The sequence below is a fragment of the Salvelinus fontinalis genome, chromosome 37, assembly GCF_029448725.1.
Source record: "Salvelinus fontinalis isolate EN_2023a chromosome 37, ASM2944872v1, whole genome shotgun sequence".
In the NCBI taxonomy this organism is placed as follows: Eukaryota; Metazoa; Chordata; class Actinopteri; order Salmoniformes; family Salmonidae; genus Salvelinus; species Salvelinus fontinalis.
Genome location: NC_074701.1, coordinates 7,497,334 through 7,513,049, shown reverse-complemented (window position 1 = coordinate 7,513,049; position 15,716 = coordinate 7,497,334). Strand labels below are relative to the sequence as shown.

Sequence of the window (15,716 nt, the reverse complement as noted above, 5' to 3'; positions counted from 1 at the left end):
TAAAGGGTTCACATACTTTTTCTTCCCACTGTATATACCGTATTAGATAACACAGGTTCACATCACTCATATATACTGTATTAGCTAACTGGTTCATCCCAAAGGTTCAATTCAATTCAATTCAATTCAGTTCAAGGGGCTTTTATTGGCATGGGAAACATGTGTTAACATTGCCAAAGCAAATGAGGTAGACAATACACAAAAGTGAAACAAACAAAACGAATTAACAGTAAACATTACACATACAGAAGTTTCAAAACAATAAAGACATTACGAGTGTCATATTAAATATATACAGTGTTGTAACAATGTACAAATGGTTAAAGCACACAAGTTAAAATAAGTAAGCATAAATATGGGTTGTATTTACAATGGTGTTTGTTTTTCACTGGTTGCCCTTTTCTTGTGGCAACAGGTCACAAATCTTGCTGCTGTGATGGCACACTGTGGAATTTCACCCAGTAGATATGGGAGTTTATCAAAATTGGATTTGTTTTCGAATTCTTTGTGGATCTGTGTGATCTGAGGGAAATATGTGTCTCTAATATGGTCATACATTGGGCAGGAGGTTAGGAAGTGCAGCTCGGTTTCCACCTCATTTTGTGGGCAGTGTGCACATAGCCTATCTTCTCTTGAGAGCCATGTCTGCCTACTGCGGCCTTTCTCAATAGCAAGGCTATGCTCACTGAGTCTGTACATAGTCAAAGCTTTCCTTAAGTTTGGGTCAGTCACAGTGGTCAGGTATTCTGCCACTGTGTACTCTCTGTTTAGGGCCAAATAGCATTCTAGTTTGCTCTGTTTTTTTGTTAATTCTTTCCAATGTGTCAAGTAATTATCTTTTTGTTTTCTCATGATTTGGTTGGGTCTAATTGTGCTGTTGTCCTGGGGCTTTGTGGGGTGTGTTTGTGTTTGTGAACAGAGCCCTAGGACCAGCTTGCTTAGGGGACTCTTCTCCAGGTTCATCTCTCTGTAGGTGATGGCTTTGTTATGGAAGGTTTGGGAATCGCTTCCTTTTAGGTGGTTGTAGAATTTAACGGCTCTTTTCTGGATTTTGATAATTAGTGGGTATCGGCCTAATTCTGCTCTGCATGCATTATTTGGTGTTCTGCGTTGTACACGGAGGATATTTTTGCAGAATTCTGCATGCAGAGTCTCAATTTGGTGTTTGCCCCATTTTGTGAAATCTTGGTTGGTGAGCGGACCCCAGACCTCACAACCATAAAGGGCAATGGGCTCTATGACTGATTCAAGTATTTTTAGCCAGATCCTAATTGGTATGTTGAAATTTATGTTCCTTTTGATGGCATAGAATGCCCTTCTTGCCTTGTCTCTCAGATCGTAGAACCCTTTTGGTTCCAGGTAGAACCCTTTCCCCAGAGGGTTCTACATGAAACCCCAAAGAGTTCTATCTGGAAGCAAAACGGGTTCTTCAAAGGATTCTCCTATAGGGACAGCTGAAGAACCCTTTTGGAACCCTTTTGTCTAAGAGTGTATAGCACTGACTGTAATCCATCCATGGCTTTGAGATGTCTGCCTAGTATTGCCTTAGGGTGTAGGCCTACCCCTGCAGGGCAGAACTGAAGAGAGAACTGAGAGAAGAAATGTTATTTGGGGCTTACCCTGAGCCAACCTAGCGTTCCCCACTACACACTGTAGACTCAAAACATCTTAAAGGGATAGTTCACCCTAATTACAAAATGACATATTGGTTTCTTTACCCAGTAAGCAGTCTATGGACAAGGATGGAACGCTGTCTTACTTTATCAATAGACTGCTTATAAGGTTAGGAAACCAAAATGTCATTTAGTCATTTGTGTGAACTATCAACGCTGACGGAGACTGGAGAAAATTGCTGGGTAATGATATTGTGGCTTCCTCTTGAGTTCTCACTCCCCACAGACTCCGTCCCCACTCTAGATGTAATACCTTTCTGTATCATGCTGCTTCCCTAGTCATTACACAGGAAATGTAAATTACATCATAGCCATCACGAAATGCATTTGTTGCTCACACTCAATCTCCTCGACACTCATTTGATATTGATTGGTTTTCTATAGCCTTTTCTATAACCTCTGGACTGTGTATTATTCTGTATTATCTTTCATTGTTTTCCATCCACACCTCTTGTTCTAATAGATAGAAAACTTAATATTGTCCAGACTTTTACTTAGGCTTTGTTGTTGCCACCCCAACAGTTTTCTAATCATAGACCAATCTAATCATAATCCCTGAAACAGCCAAACATCAAGCAGCATTTAACACTGCGCAAAAATCTATTATTTAGCCAGAATTCTCAGTCTGTATTCTCTGAATCACAGAATGGCTGTGTGTGTGTGTGTGTCTGTCTGTGTCTGTGTCTGTGTCTGTGTCTGTGTCTGTGTCTGTGTCTGTGTCTGTGTCTGTGTCTGTGTCTGTGTCTGTGTGTCTGTGTCTGTGTGTCTGTGTCTGTGTCTGTGTCTGTGTCTGTGTCTGTGTCTGTGTCTGTGTCTGTGTCTGTGTCTGTGTCTGTGTCTGTGTCTGTGTCTGTGTCTGTGTCTGTGTCTGTGTCTGTGTCTGTGTGTGTGTGTCACATTGGGAGAGGTAAACACACAGCTTTAGAACTACTGGATGTGCCTTTTAGAACTGAACAGTCTTTATGTATACTACATCTTCTCTGGAACACTGAAACACATCCACTGATACGTTGCTGTCTTCATTTTGCAGACTCAATGTTCAGGGGATTTACACCGTACGTTTTAAAGGGTAATTGAAGGTAATCTCGCTTTTATTAACTTCTTGTGGCTGCCGGGGCAGTTTGAGTAGCTTGGATGAAAGGTGCACAGAGGTGCCCAGAGTAAACGGCCTGCTCCTCAGTCATAGTTGCTAATATATGCATATACTTATTAGTACTGGATAGAAAACACTATGAAGTTTCTAAAACTGTTTGAATTATGTCTGTGAGTATAACAGAACTCACATGGCAGGCAAAAACCTGAGAAAAAATCCAAACAGGAAGTGGAAATTATTAGGCTGGTGGACCCAACTGTCACCAGTGTGTAATGATACAGTATTGAAACACCTGTAACCAAACAGCAGCTCTACCATCTGTGCTGACTTGCTCATCCAGTACCTCAAACACATGTGAAGTACACACTAGAGGGGTGGCAGGTAGCCTAGTGGTTAGAGCGTTGTGCCAATAAGAATTTACAATGACAGCCTATCGGGGAACAGGGGGTTTACTACCTGGTTCAGATGTAGAACGACAGATGTTTACCTTGCCAGCTCAGGGATTCGATCCTGCAACCTTTTGGTTACTGGCACCAGGCTAATGCATGAATCTCTTACTTTCCAATCCAGAGACACAGAGAGATACTCAGAGAGACACAGAGACACAGAGAGACTCAGAGAGACACAGAGAGACATAGAGACACTCAGAGAGACACAGAGACACAGAGAGACTCAAAGAGACACAGAGAGACACAGAGAGACTCAGAGAGACTCAGAGAGACACAGAGAGACACAGAGAGACACTCAGAGAGACACAGAGACACAGAGAGACTCAGAGAGACACAGAGAGACACAGAGACACTCAGAGAGACTCAAAGAGACACAGAGAGACACAGAGAGATACTTTTCAGTCATCATTTTCTTTCTCTGCTCCATCCTTCATCATCTCCCAGAGACACAGAGCGCTGTGAGCAGATGAAGGAGGGAGGGATTTAGGGATAAATTGGCAGCATTTCCATTACAAGGAAGAGTGACTGAGGAGGAAGCTCTGCAGCTGGAAGTGTCTGATAAATGTGTTAGTATATAACCCATTACCATCAAACATTGCCACTTCAAATCTCACATCCCTGCACTGCTGAGAACCAGTATCTAGTACTGACCTCCAACCAAGTTGGCCAGTGGGTGGGGTTACAAATGCCAGTACTCAATGATTGGTCTCACGCAATGATGTCACAGTGTCGCATATGTTGTTAATACTCATACACAAGTCACTGGCTCCATTTTTATAAGAGAAGGTCATCTGTCTAGGAATGGTCCAGCCACAGATGTACCTTAGTAAAGCTACACTAACCAATAACTCTTATTAAGTTAAAAACAAATAATGAAAGAAGCAAAATTGGTCCGTTGGAGATGTCCAAGCACTCTGGAGTATCTGGGCAGACTCCAGCATCCAGAGGCGACTGGATTCTTCCACCAGGGATAAAAAGGTCTTCAAAAAAATATTGGATACACTAGCCGAAATGGGAATCCATCAGTCAATAAAACAGTGCATGGAAAAAATTAAGAAACTCAAGCAAGAATATAAAAAGATAAAAGACCACAACAACAAAAGTGGATCAGACAGCCAGAAAGCCATGTTTGAAGCCATGATGACACCCAGTAGCGATGATCAGCACGGTAATACATTGTTTTTAGACAAATTACTATCTAGCTAGCTACCAATGTCTTCAGCGTGTCATATAAAACATCCATGGAAGGCCAACGTCGTGGACTTGGCTACATGTTTGACGTTAGCCGGAGTATTCAACTTTACATTATACAAACAAACATACTTAGACTTCTCAGAGGACATTCCTGAACCTACGGACTCAGAGGAAGCTGCGTGCTCGAATAGTGAAGCCACAACCTTAGAGCCCTGCACCCCCAGACACCCAGGGTCCATCGACACAATCAATGTTCCTACAACCTTAGAGCCCTGCACCCCCAGACACCCAGGGTCCATCGACACAATCAATGTTCCTACAACCTTAGAGCCCTGCACCCCCAGACACCCAGGGTCCATCGACACAATCAATGTTCCTACAACCTTAGAGCCCTGCACCCCCAGACACCCAGGGTCCATCGACACAATCAATGTTCCTACAACCTTAGAGCCCTGCACCCCCAGACACCCAGGGTCCATCGACACAATCAATGTTCCTACAACCTTAGAGCCCTGCACCCCCAGACACCCAGGGTCCATCGACACAATCAATGTTCCTACAACCTTAGAGCCCTGCACCCCCAGACACCCAGGGTCCATCGACACAATCAATGTTCCTACAACCTTAGAGCCCTGCACCCCCAGACACCCAGGGTCCATCGACACAATCAATGTTCCTACAACCTTGGCGCCTGGGGTTGCAGGGCTCCAAAGGTCCTTTCTCGGTTGGTAAACAGTTCAATCTCATCCACAGTAGGCTTTTATCATTGCAGGGTTATGTTCCTAAACATTATTCAAGGAAAGGGTGTGGATCTAGGAATTTATATGTCAAACTGATTCAATGAATCATATTCTGACCCAAGACCATGACTATTTGCATCATTTATGTATCTGGTTGGTAGATCTGGTTGGCCCCACACTGGCCTTTGCTGGATAAGATTTAATACATATGAGGCAACAATACCTGGTTGGAGAACAAAACTGCACTTCCACTGGCTGCCCTCAGGTTTGCTTTGGAGTCTGTACCTTATCATCCCTGTACTGCACATCTCATTACTTCTGCCTTTATACACTGAACAAAAATATAAACGTAACATGTAAATTGTTGGTCGCATGTTTCATGAGCTGAAATAAAAGATTGCAGAAATGTTCCATACGCACAAAAAGCTTTTTTCTCTAAAATGTTTTGCACAAATGTGTTTACATCCCTGTTAGTGAGCATTTCTCCTTTGCCAAGATAATCCATCCACCTGACAGGTGTGGCATATCAAGAAGCTGATTAAACAGCATGATCATTACACAGGTGCACCTTGTGCTGGGGACAATAGAAGGCCACCCTAAAATGTGCAGTTTTGTCACACAACACAATGCCACAGATGTCTTAAGTTTTGAAGGAGTGTGCGATTGGCATGCTGACTGCAGGAATGACCACCAGAGCTGTTGCAAGAGAATAGAATGTTCATTCCTCTACCATAAGCCGTCTCCAACGTCATTTTAGAGAATTTGGCAGTATGTCCAACCAGCCTCACAACCACAGACTATGTGTAACCACGCCAGTCCAGGACTTCCACATTCGGCTTCTTCACCTGTGGGATCGTCTGAGACCATCCACCTGGACAGCTGATGAAACTGAGGAGTATTTCTGTCTGTAATAAAGCCCTTTTGTGGGGGAAAACAAATTCTGATTGGCTGAGCCTGGATCCCCAGTGGGTGGGCCTATGGCTGTGCCCCTGCCCAGTCATGTGGAATCCTTAGATGACGGTCTAATTTATCTATTTTAATTGACTAATTTCGTTATATGAACTGTAACTCAGTCAAATCATTGACATTTTTGCATGTTGTGTTTATATTTTTGGTCAGTATATTTTCCCAGGGACGAGAAAACACACGGCGAGCACAACCAGCAAATAGCTGAATTTCATGAGGGAGACCGAGGCCTCATACCTGGAGACACTTGAGGCCCAGCATCAGCAGACAGGACAGCCAGGGTGTTTCAGATGGCCCAGACCGCCTCGTTTCACAGCTTCATAGCTGTATTTGGACAGATTGTCCAGGCCATAACAGGACGTCAGACACCAGCAGCAGACATGTCACAAGACTAAACTGGCTAAACTGGCTGAAGTTCTTGTGTAAACTACTTAGTTTTTTATTCACTTACTTTTGCACTACATCAAAAGCATTCTGAATGCGGTTTCAAGTACTGTTCATTGTATTTAGCCTACTGTTAAACAAAGAAAATGTACATTTTGCAGATTTTGGAGCAATACACTTCTTAAATATGCTTCCTTGTTGATTTGAAATGTAGGAAGTAAAGATTAGGCATACTATGATTGACACACTTTTATGAAACAACAAATCAAACAGGAACATAGCGAACATAGACTATTGTAGTAGGGTCTTCACAGAAAAACTCAACTTATAACAACATACATGATGTCTAAATGTTACATCAGCATAACATTTACATTTACATTTTAGTCATTTAGCAGACGCTCTTATCCAGAGCGACTTACAGTAGAGTGCATACATTTTTATAACATTTTTTACATACTGAGACAAGGATATCCCTACCGGCCAAACCCTCCCTAACCCGGACGACGCTATGCCAATTGTGCGTCGCCCCACGGACCTCCCGGTTGCGGCCGGCTGCGACAGAGCCTGGGCGCGAACCCAGCCCAGCCTGGGCGCGAACCCAGAGACTCTGGTGGCGCAGCTAGCACTGCGATGCAGTGCCCTAGACCACTGCGCCACCCGGGAGTATAAGGGAGCACCCGGGAGCATAAGGGAGCACCCGGGAGCATAAGGGAGTAAATTAGTACGTTAATAATCCTCAAAGGTAAAATCATGAGACGGCGGGAGACAACCACTGAGATAAGGGACCAGGCTTGGTATGTGTCAAGTTGTCTAGGTGTTATAATTATTTTCAGCTCTGCCCAAACTTGAAAACGGCTTGCTCAACCCGTGAAGGATGCAAAGGGACAACTCAATTCCTTTCCAGTGTTTTATTATGGTTTTGATGCAATTTGTTGAATATGTTGAAATAGTTGATTTGTTGAATAGAGTAGTTGAATCACAGAGGAATAGGGAATAGGAATAGCACTAGCAATAGGAATAGCACTAGGAATAGCACTAGGAATAGGTTGATAACCTTAAACAAACAGAGAATAAACATGCATTATTTTACACTAAACAATGCATGACACAGCAACAAAGCATGGCTTTGAATAAAGTAAACGTTTAAACAATTTAATCTAGCACCCTAGCAATTACTTCTGCAGTCAGAAAATATCCACAACAAAAGTCAACATTCCTACCAGAGTTAAACATGTAAATTGTGCTAAGCACTGGATGCAACATAATAAATAATTCCAAACATTACATACCAGTTGCGTCTTTATGGTTGAACAATGAGCTGTGTGTATGTTGAGGACCAAACATTTCATACCCATGCTTATCTGACAGGTGCGCATGTAAAAGTAGTCCCTCCAGAAATCCTGGCTCAATTTTTTAGTTCCACCCGTGTTTTTTGGGTTATCTGCCCTCTTGAGGCCTGGAGGTCTTTAAAGGAAGAGCTGCCATTGTGCTCATGTTTTGAGTGTTCTGTTTTGACGCAACACCTCCCACTTGACCTCCTGGTTCTTGAACCGAAGGAGGTCACACGAACCTCTGTGTTGGGGCATGTTCGATTTCAGCTATCAGGCTCTTCCTTCTTCAACAGGAAGTATAACAATGATGCGTCTGACATCCCTATGAAGAACTGTAGCAGGTATTTTAGTTGAGAGTGTCTTTGACTTCTCTTGAGCAGGCTTCACAGTTGGGACTGGGTAGCTGGGAAAAGTTCTGACATGCACATCTCTGACGATGCCCTTCTTGTCAATGTTGACACTGATGACTCTGGCTAGTTTGTAGTGACCCCTCCAGGCATTTTGGTCAGCCAGCCAGACAACATCTCCAACAGCCACATTCCTATGTGTTGTGTGCCATTTACTCCTCACGAATAGATTGGGCCCAGCTAACTGACTCCACTTCCTCCAGAACCGGTCAACTTCTGTTTGGATCGCTCTCAATCTTTTGTATGGGTAGCTTTCAAAATCAAAGCATCCAAGATCTCCTCTGGGTCCAATCCGTCCAAGCAGAAGGGAATTTGGGCTGATGTATTCTATGCAGTCCTCCCGGCTTTGAGTTCTTGCATCTATGGGCCTCTCATTGGCAAGGTTAGCAGCCGTGTAGAGAAATGTTTGAAACTCACTCCATGTGAAGAGTCCTTCTCCTCCCAGGTTGTGCAAAGCCCGCTTCACAGTACGAACAGCTGCTTCTGCAGCTCCATTCCTGTGAGGGGAGTCTGCTGGGTGGATTTTCCAGCTCCATTCTGTCCCATGCTTGGAAGCTTCATTTTCAAGCTCAGATTTACCTAGTTGATCCAAGAAGATGTAGAGTTCTTTGAGGGCAGGTCTGGCACCCACAAAGTTCTTTCCAGGATCTGACCACAATTTCTTTGGGTGCCCTCTCAGTGCCGTGAATCTTTGGTAAGCCAGTAGGAAGCCTTCCGTCGACTGGTCACTGACAACATCTGTGTGTATAGCTCTGGATACCATGCAACAGAAGACAATACCCCACACCTTGAGCTTGGTTTTCTTTTTCACCTCGTCCTTGACTTCATACGGTCCAAATAAGTCCACTGTTGTGTACTCAAATGGTCTGGCTGGTGTTATCCGCTCGGATGGAAGGTCACTCATGATCTGTTGGCACTTTCTGGCCCTGGCCTTTCTGCACACCACACAATTGTCAACTCTCTTTTTAGCCAGCTTCCGGCCTTTTATCACCCAGGCTTTCTTCCTCATCCGGAGGAGTGTGCCTGCTATTTCTTCATGATTTGCACCATGGGCCTCTTGAGCTAGGAGAGTGGATATCCATGCCTCATATGGTGGAATTGGTACGGCAGTTTCGTCCTCATCAAAGATCTGGAACCTTCCTCCACAAACTAAGAGCCCAGTCTCTTTATCTCTGTAAACAGCGAGTCTGTTGAGAGTGGTATCTTGAAAGGTTATACCTTCTTGAGCTGCAAGGAACAAGTCTCTTAGTGCATCCTCACACTCCCCGACAGTGAGTACAGCTTGTTTGGCTCTGTACCTCTGTACCTTTGTTGAAAGAGCGTCCTCCCACTTTGGTTTATCTGAGGCTGAATTCTTGGTTAACATTTCTTTCCATCTCGTTGCGGCTCTCCAAACCCAGGCAATGACTCGGATCAGCCTGGTCAGATTGCTGAATTTCCTGATGTCAATCAGTTTTGTTACCGCAGAGCCGGCTGGTGATCTTCGGATCCGAGTCTTAGGTTCATCTGGTTTATTTTGCTGTGTATCACTCTGGTTTCTCTTGACCTGCGCTCTGGTCAGTGCTGCTGAGAAAGCTTTCCTTCGAAGTTTGTTTATACCTTCCTTGGCATACGCAGCGATTTCTTTGGCTGACTTATGTGGCCACTCTTTCACAGGTTTCCTCAGGAATGCTGGTCCATCCTGCCACATGGAATCTTCCTGGAGGTCTTCTGGGGCTGCCCCTCTTGTTATGATGTCAGCACTGTTCAGGCTTCCTGGGATCCACCACCAGTCTTCTATGGATGTGGATTTCTGGATCTCTCCAACTCTATTTGCAAAGAAAGTTTGATATCCATAGCTGTCTCTCTGGATTGCTCCCAACACAGTTTGACTGTCCAGTAGATGGAGCCATCGTTCAATTTCTATTCGACTGTGCTTTTCAACGTACTTTCGAAGTCGTGCTGCATAGACAGCACCGCAGATTTCAGCTTTTACTGGTTCTCCCTTTTGGTCCAATGGTGTGAGCTTTGCTTTGGATTCAACCAGTCTGACTTTGATGCCTTGCTGGGTCTCCCATCTTAAGTACACTACGGCTCCATAGCTCTTGTCACTTCCATCAGAGAATGTTATTCCCCATGGTTTTCCAATCCAGTTGGCTGGTGTGAGGCTTCTGTGAAAGGTGATTTGGCCAAGACGTGTGTATTCCTCAAAGAATTGGATGGCTTCTTCCCTCAAATTTTCAGACAAAGGTTTGTCCCAAGTGTCTCGGTTCAGAGTTTTGCCTCCAGCTTCCTGAAACGCCTTTCTGAAAAGAATGGCGCCCTTTTGTTTGGCAGGTGTGACGAGGCCTATTGGGTCATACAGGCTAGCTACCTGGCTCAGCAGTTCTCTTCTCGTCAGTGGGTTTGGAGTTTTCCCTCTCACCTCTTCATCAAGGAGATTTTGGCCGACTCTCATTTTCCCTTTCCTCTTTGAGAAATTGATTGAAGTCATGAGGTACAGTCTATCCTCCTCAACAAGGTATCCAACTCCAAGGGCTTTATTGTATCCTTCCCTCATTTGGTTTGGGAGAATGAGTGCTGTGCTTGACTGCGCTCCTTGTTCTCCTGGTACGATCTCCTGCCTCCCACTTTGATCTGACCGGACCCAGGGCTTGAGGACGAAGCCGCCTGCCTTCAGGATCTCTTCAACACTTTTGGTGTTCTGGTCCAGCTTTTGCAAGTCATTATGGGAAGTCAGGATGTCATCGACATAGGTATCCTCTTCAAGGATCCTACGTTCCTCCTCCAGGTGAGCAAACATGGGCAGTTTGCTTGTCTCTCTCATAGCCAATTGCGCAATGCACCCTGCTGGTCGATCGCCAATGTTGACTCTGGTGATCGCATACTCTTCAATCTCTTCCTCCTCAGTGTCTCTCCAGAGAAATCTGTGGAGGTGCATCTCCAGGTCTTCCAACCACACAGAATTGTACATTTTCTTAATGTCGCCGAGGGCAGCATTGACGCCTCTCCTGAACCTGAGTAGTACTGCTCGGATGGGATTGAGGACATCAGGCCCTTTCAGCAGAAGGTCATTCATGCTGACCCCTCTAAACTTCTGGCTGCTGTTCCATACCAGTCTCACAGGTGTTGTGAGAGAGTGCGGGTTTGCTGCCACCAAGTGGCTGACATACCATACTGGCCCCTTCCAGCTGGCAATGAGCTCTTTGGTGAGTTTCTTCGCTGCTCTTCTCTCGACCATTTCATGGAATTGAGCTGTGTATGCTATTCTCCACTCTGGCTCTTTTTTGAGTTGCTTTTCTGTTCTCAAGAAGGTGGCTTCCACCCCACTCCTGTTGTCAGGAAGGGAACTTGGATCTTGAATCCAGGGGTATTTTGTGTCCCAGTGGGGTTCATCACTGTGAGCATCTGCTTTGATGTAGGTGAGGCCTTTCCTTATGATCTCCAGCTCTCTTTCCTCACTCAGAGTCATTTCTTTGCCTCCTGGTTGACAGTTGCCGCACCGGCATCCTCCACACTTTGGGTCGCAAGCTGCTCCAATGCTGTCCCACTTCCACCAATCCAAGAACTCTCTGTGAGCAACTGTTCCTTTGGTTTCAGCTGTGAACAGCTTAGCTATCTCTTGATACTTGACAGCGGTTGCTCTCATGGATCGAGCAAAGTGTGTTTCAGACCTGTGTGCGGCTATATCCACTTCTTCAAACAGATCTGGATGTGCTCCACCAACAGTCTTTCCTAGCGGACCTTCCCACAAGACAAGGTCTCCAATTACCTTCACTCTTTGCGGAGCAAGTCTTCCTTCGCGGTGGCTTATCAGTAGCTCAATACTCTCTGGTCTACTCAGATCTCCTAGATTGACTTCTGGGAAGAACTTCTTGAGTTGCTCAGGTTTGATGACTCTGTGGACGTTGGCAATTTCATTCAAACCATAGCAGATAAGCTCATGAGCTCTTTCCGCGCCTATGGGCGTTTTGACCCTCACTCTGAGGAGATATCTTCTGGTTCTAACCTTCATGGCCATTCCTCCGACTCCATGAACGACTAAAGTGATGTTTTCACTTCGAAGATTTAATCTTCTGGCAGCTCTGTGAGTGATGTAGTTTGTGTCCGATGCCAAGTCGATCAGGGTTCCAATTCTTTGTCCTGCATTGGCAGTTACCTTGAGCAGCATTAGAATAACTGGCAATTCTTCTACTGCACTTGACTCAGTCACTCCCAGCTGATTATTTGACACAGTTTGTTTTCGCAGTGGCGTTGGTGAATGCTTTCTTGAATTTCTCTGCCATCTCTGGGGAGAGCTTAGATACCAATTCCTCCTGCTCCTCTGTAAGCGTATACCTTCTCACATTGGATTGTCTTCTGTCTGAGTCACTTCTCTTGAAATCTCCCTTCAGACAAAGAAAGAAATGATGGTCTTTCTTACAGTCTCTTTTCCTGCACAGGTAAGTGTCTTTGCATTCATCATCTTCTCCATGACAGACCAAGCACCTCTTGCAGGCCCCCAGCTTTTCTACAGCATCCAACTTTTCCACCGGCTTCAGTTCTTTGAAACGCTTGCAAAAGAAGATCTTTTCTCTATGCTTTTCATCTCCACAGACAACACAGCCGCCTTTCCTTGTGGAACGTGTGGACGCATATTTTCTCTCCACACAAGCATATTTCTTCTCTGGCTTTTCACTCCCTCCCAGCTGCTCTAATTTTTCAAGAATTTCCTCCTGTGTTTTCAGGAATTTAAGAAGGTTTTCAAAGTGATTGTCCGGCGTGACATTATTCCTCGGGTTAACCATGAAGACAAGCCAATCCCGCTTGATGTTGTCAGGTAACTTGCTTTCTATGGATCTAATCACTAGAGGGTTGTTGATGGCTCCTGTGCCTCCAAGCTCTGTGAGATCATTCAGTGCCTTCTCTATAGTTTGGATCATGTCGATAACTTTCCTTGGCTGATTTGCTCTTAAAGCAGGAATTTTCTCCAGATCCTCAATTATCTCCAAGGCAATTGTAGACTTGTTTCCATACCTGTTCTCAAGCACCCTGAACATGTCCTCAGCAGTATTGTAAGTAGACAAACGGAGGTCTCTGCACATTCTCTCATCTACACTGTCAATGAGTTGGATTTTCTTTACTTCGACTGAGCCTGTTGGTTCCCCCTGCTTCTGTAGACTCTCCCAGTCTCTCCTCCATCGATGGAAATTCCTTTTATACCCACTGAACCTGGGTAAACAGGTTGGTTTTATTCTCAGTGTCGGATGTGGAGCTGGCATGGGCATCTGCAGCACTCTCCCTCTGTCTTTATCCTCATCCGCAATTCTTTGCGCTGTGAGAAATTCTGCCCTCCTTGCTTCAAGGTTGTTTCTGAATGCTTTCAGATTCTTTATTCTGGCTTCCAGCCGTTCTTTTTCTGCTACTGGAATCCACATCTCCCACTCTGCTAGGCTTGTGATTGCATCTTGGACTTGTGCCTTCGCACCATCCCACCGTAGCTCGAAGCCATCTCTATTTACAGCCATAACAGGTATTTGAGCAACTCCATCACAGGCGGTCTCAGCTTCTTTGATTGCAGACTTCACCTCGTCCTCCCCGTATCTAGGCCATAGGTTGGACTGGATCATCCCCCTGACCTCATCCAATCGTACTTCGCATTCTTGGAATGTCTTCTCAAGTTCAGTCTGCTGCTGCTTGCTCAGGTCAGCTTCTTCACCCTCATCGGTTTCAGCTTCAATGTCTGCCAGAAGTCCAGCCCTGTATTCATCATTTGTCTCACTGACCTTCCTTGCCTCCGACGTGAGCTTCTTGAACTCCTCTCGCAGTTCGCTCTTAGTCATGTGTTTTGCACCTCTGCTAAGGAAGTTTGCTTGCTTGGTAAAAGCACTCTTAGCCAAAGTTCTTTCTTGCTTCAGCTCCTTCACTGTTTTCCCAAGAGCTTCCTCCGCCATTTTGAGATGTAAGCCAATATCCTCTCTGCGACGACAGCTTTCCTGACTTCAGGCCGTTAATCCTTTTGTCTTCACTGCCACGTTGGTTATCAACTGTCAAGTTGTCTAGGTGTTATAATTATTTTCAGCTCTGCCCAAACTTGAAAACGGCTTGCTCAACCCGTGAAGGATGCAAAGGGACAACTCAATTCCTTTCCAGTGTTTTATTATGGTTTTGATGCCATTTGTTGAATATGTTGAAATAGTTGATTTGTTGAATAGAGTAGTTGAATCACAGAGGAATAGGGAATAGGAATAGCACTAGCAATAGGAATAGCACTAGCACTAGGAATAGCACTAGCACTAGGAATAGGTTGATAACCTTAAACAAACAGAGAATAAACATGCATTATTTTACACTAAACAATGCATGACACAGCAACAAAGCATGGCTTTGAATAAAGTAAACGTTTAAACAATTTAATCTAGCACCCTAGCAATTACTTCTGCAGTCAGAAAATATCCACAACAAAAGTCAACATTCCTACCAGAGTTAAACATGTAAATTGTGCTAAGCACTGGATGCAACATAATAAATAATTCCAAACATTACATACCAGTTGCGTCTTTATGGTTGAACAATGAGCTGTGTGTATGTTGAGGACCAAACATTTCATACCCATGCTTATCTGACAGGTGCGCATGTAAAAGTAGTCCCTCCAGAAATCCTGGCTCAATTTTTTAGTTCCACCCGTGTTTTTTGGGTTATCTGCCCTCTTGAGGCCTGGAGGTCTTTAAAGGAAGAGCTGCCATTGTGCTCATGTTTTGAGTGTTCTGTTTTGACGCAACAGTATGTCATGCTAGTAGTAGAGTTGGGTGCTAAAGGGTGTTGGTAGAGTTGGGTGTTAAAGGGTGTTGGTAGAGTTGGGTAGTAAAGGGTGTTGGTAGAGTTGGGTGCTAAAGGGTGTTGGTAGAGTTGGATGCTAAAGGGTGTTGGTAGAGTTGGGTGCTAAAGGGTGTTGGTAGAGTTGGATACTAAAGGGTGTTGGTAGAGTTGGGTAGTAAAGGGTGTTGGTAGAGTTGGGTAGTAAAGGGTGTTGGTAGAGTTGGATACTAAAGGGTGTTGGTAGAGTTGGGTGCTAAAGGGTGTTGGTAGAGTTGGATACTAAAGGGTGTTGGTAGAGTTGGGGGCTAAAGGGTGTTGGTAGAGTTGGGTAGTAAAGGGTGTTGGTAGAGTTGTGTAGTAAAGGGTGTTGGTAGAGTTGGGTAGTAAAGGGTGTTGGGAGAGTTGGGTAGTAAAGGGTGTTGGTAGAGTTGGGTAGTAAAGGGTGTTGGTAGAGTTGGGTGCTAAAGGGTGTTGGTAGAGTTGGATGCTAAAGGGTGTTGGTAGAGTTGGGTGCTAAAGGGTGTTGGTAGAGTTGGGTACTAAAGGGTGTTGGTAGAGTTGGGTGCTAAAGGGTGTTGGTAGAGTTGGGTGCTAAAGGGTGTTGGTAGAGTTGGGTGCTAAAGGGTGTTGGTAGAGTTGGGTGCTAAAGGGTGTTGGTAGAGTTGGGGGCTAAAGGGTGTTGGTAGAGTTGGGTAGTAA

At 44.8% G+C, this 15,716-nt stretch overlaps 1 protein-coding gene across 1 annotated transcript; it reads right to left on the bottom strand.

Annotated features, from left to right (window-relative positions):
* Positions 1–1,795: 1,795 nt before the first annotated feature.
* LOC129836034 (uncharacterized) lies at positions 1,796–12,390 on the bottom strand. The gene is made up of 2 exons (XM_055901781.1): positions 10,169–12,390; positions 1,796–10,048 (listed from the first exon to the last, which is right to left on the bottom strand). The coding sequence occupies exons 1-2, from the start codon at positions 12,388–12,390 to the stop codon at positions 8,104–8,106; spliced, it is 4,167 nt and encodes a 1,388-aa protein (XP_055757756.1). The 3' UTR covers positions 1,796–8,103.
* Positions 12,391–15,716: the final 3,326 nt, after the last annotated feature.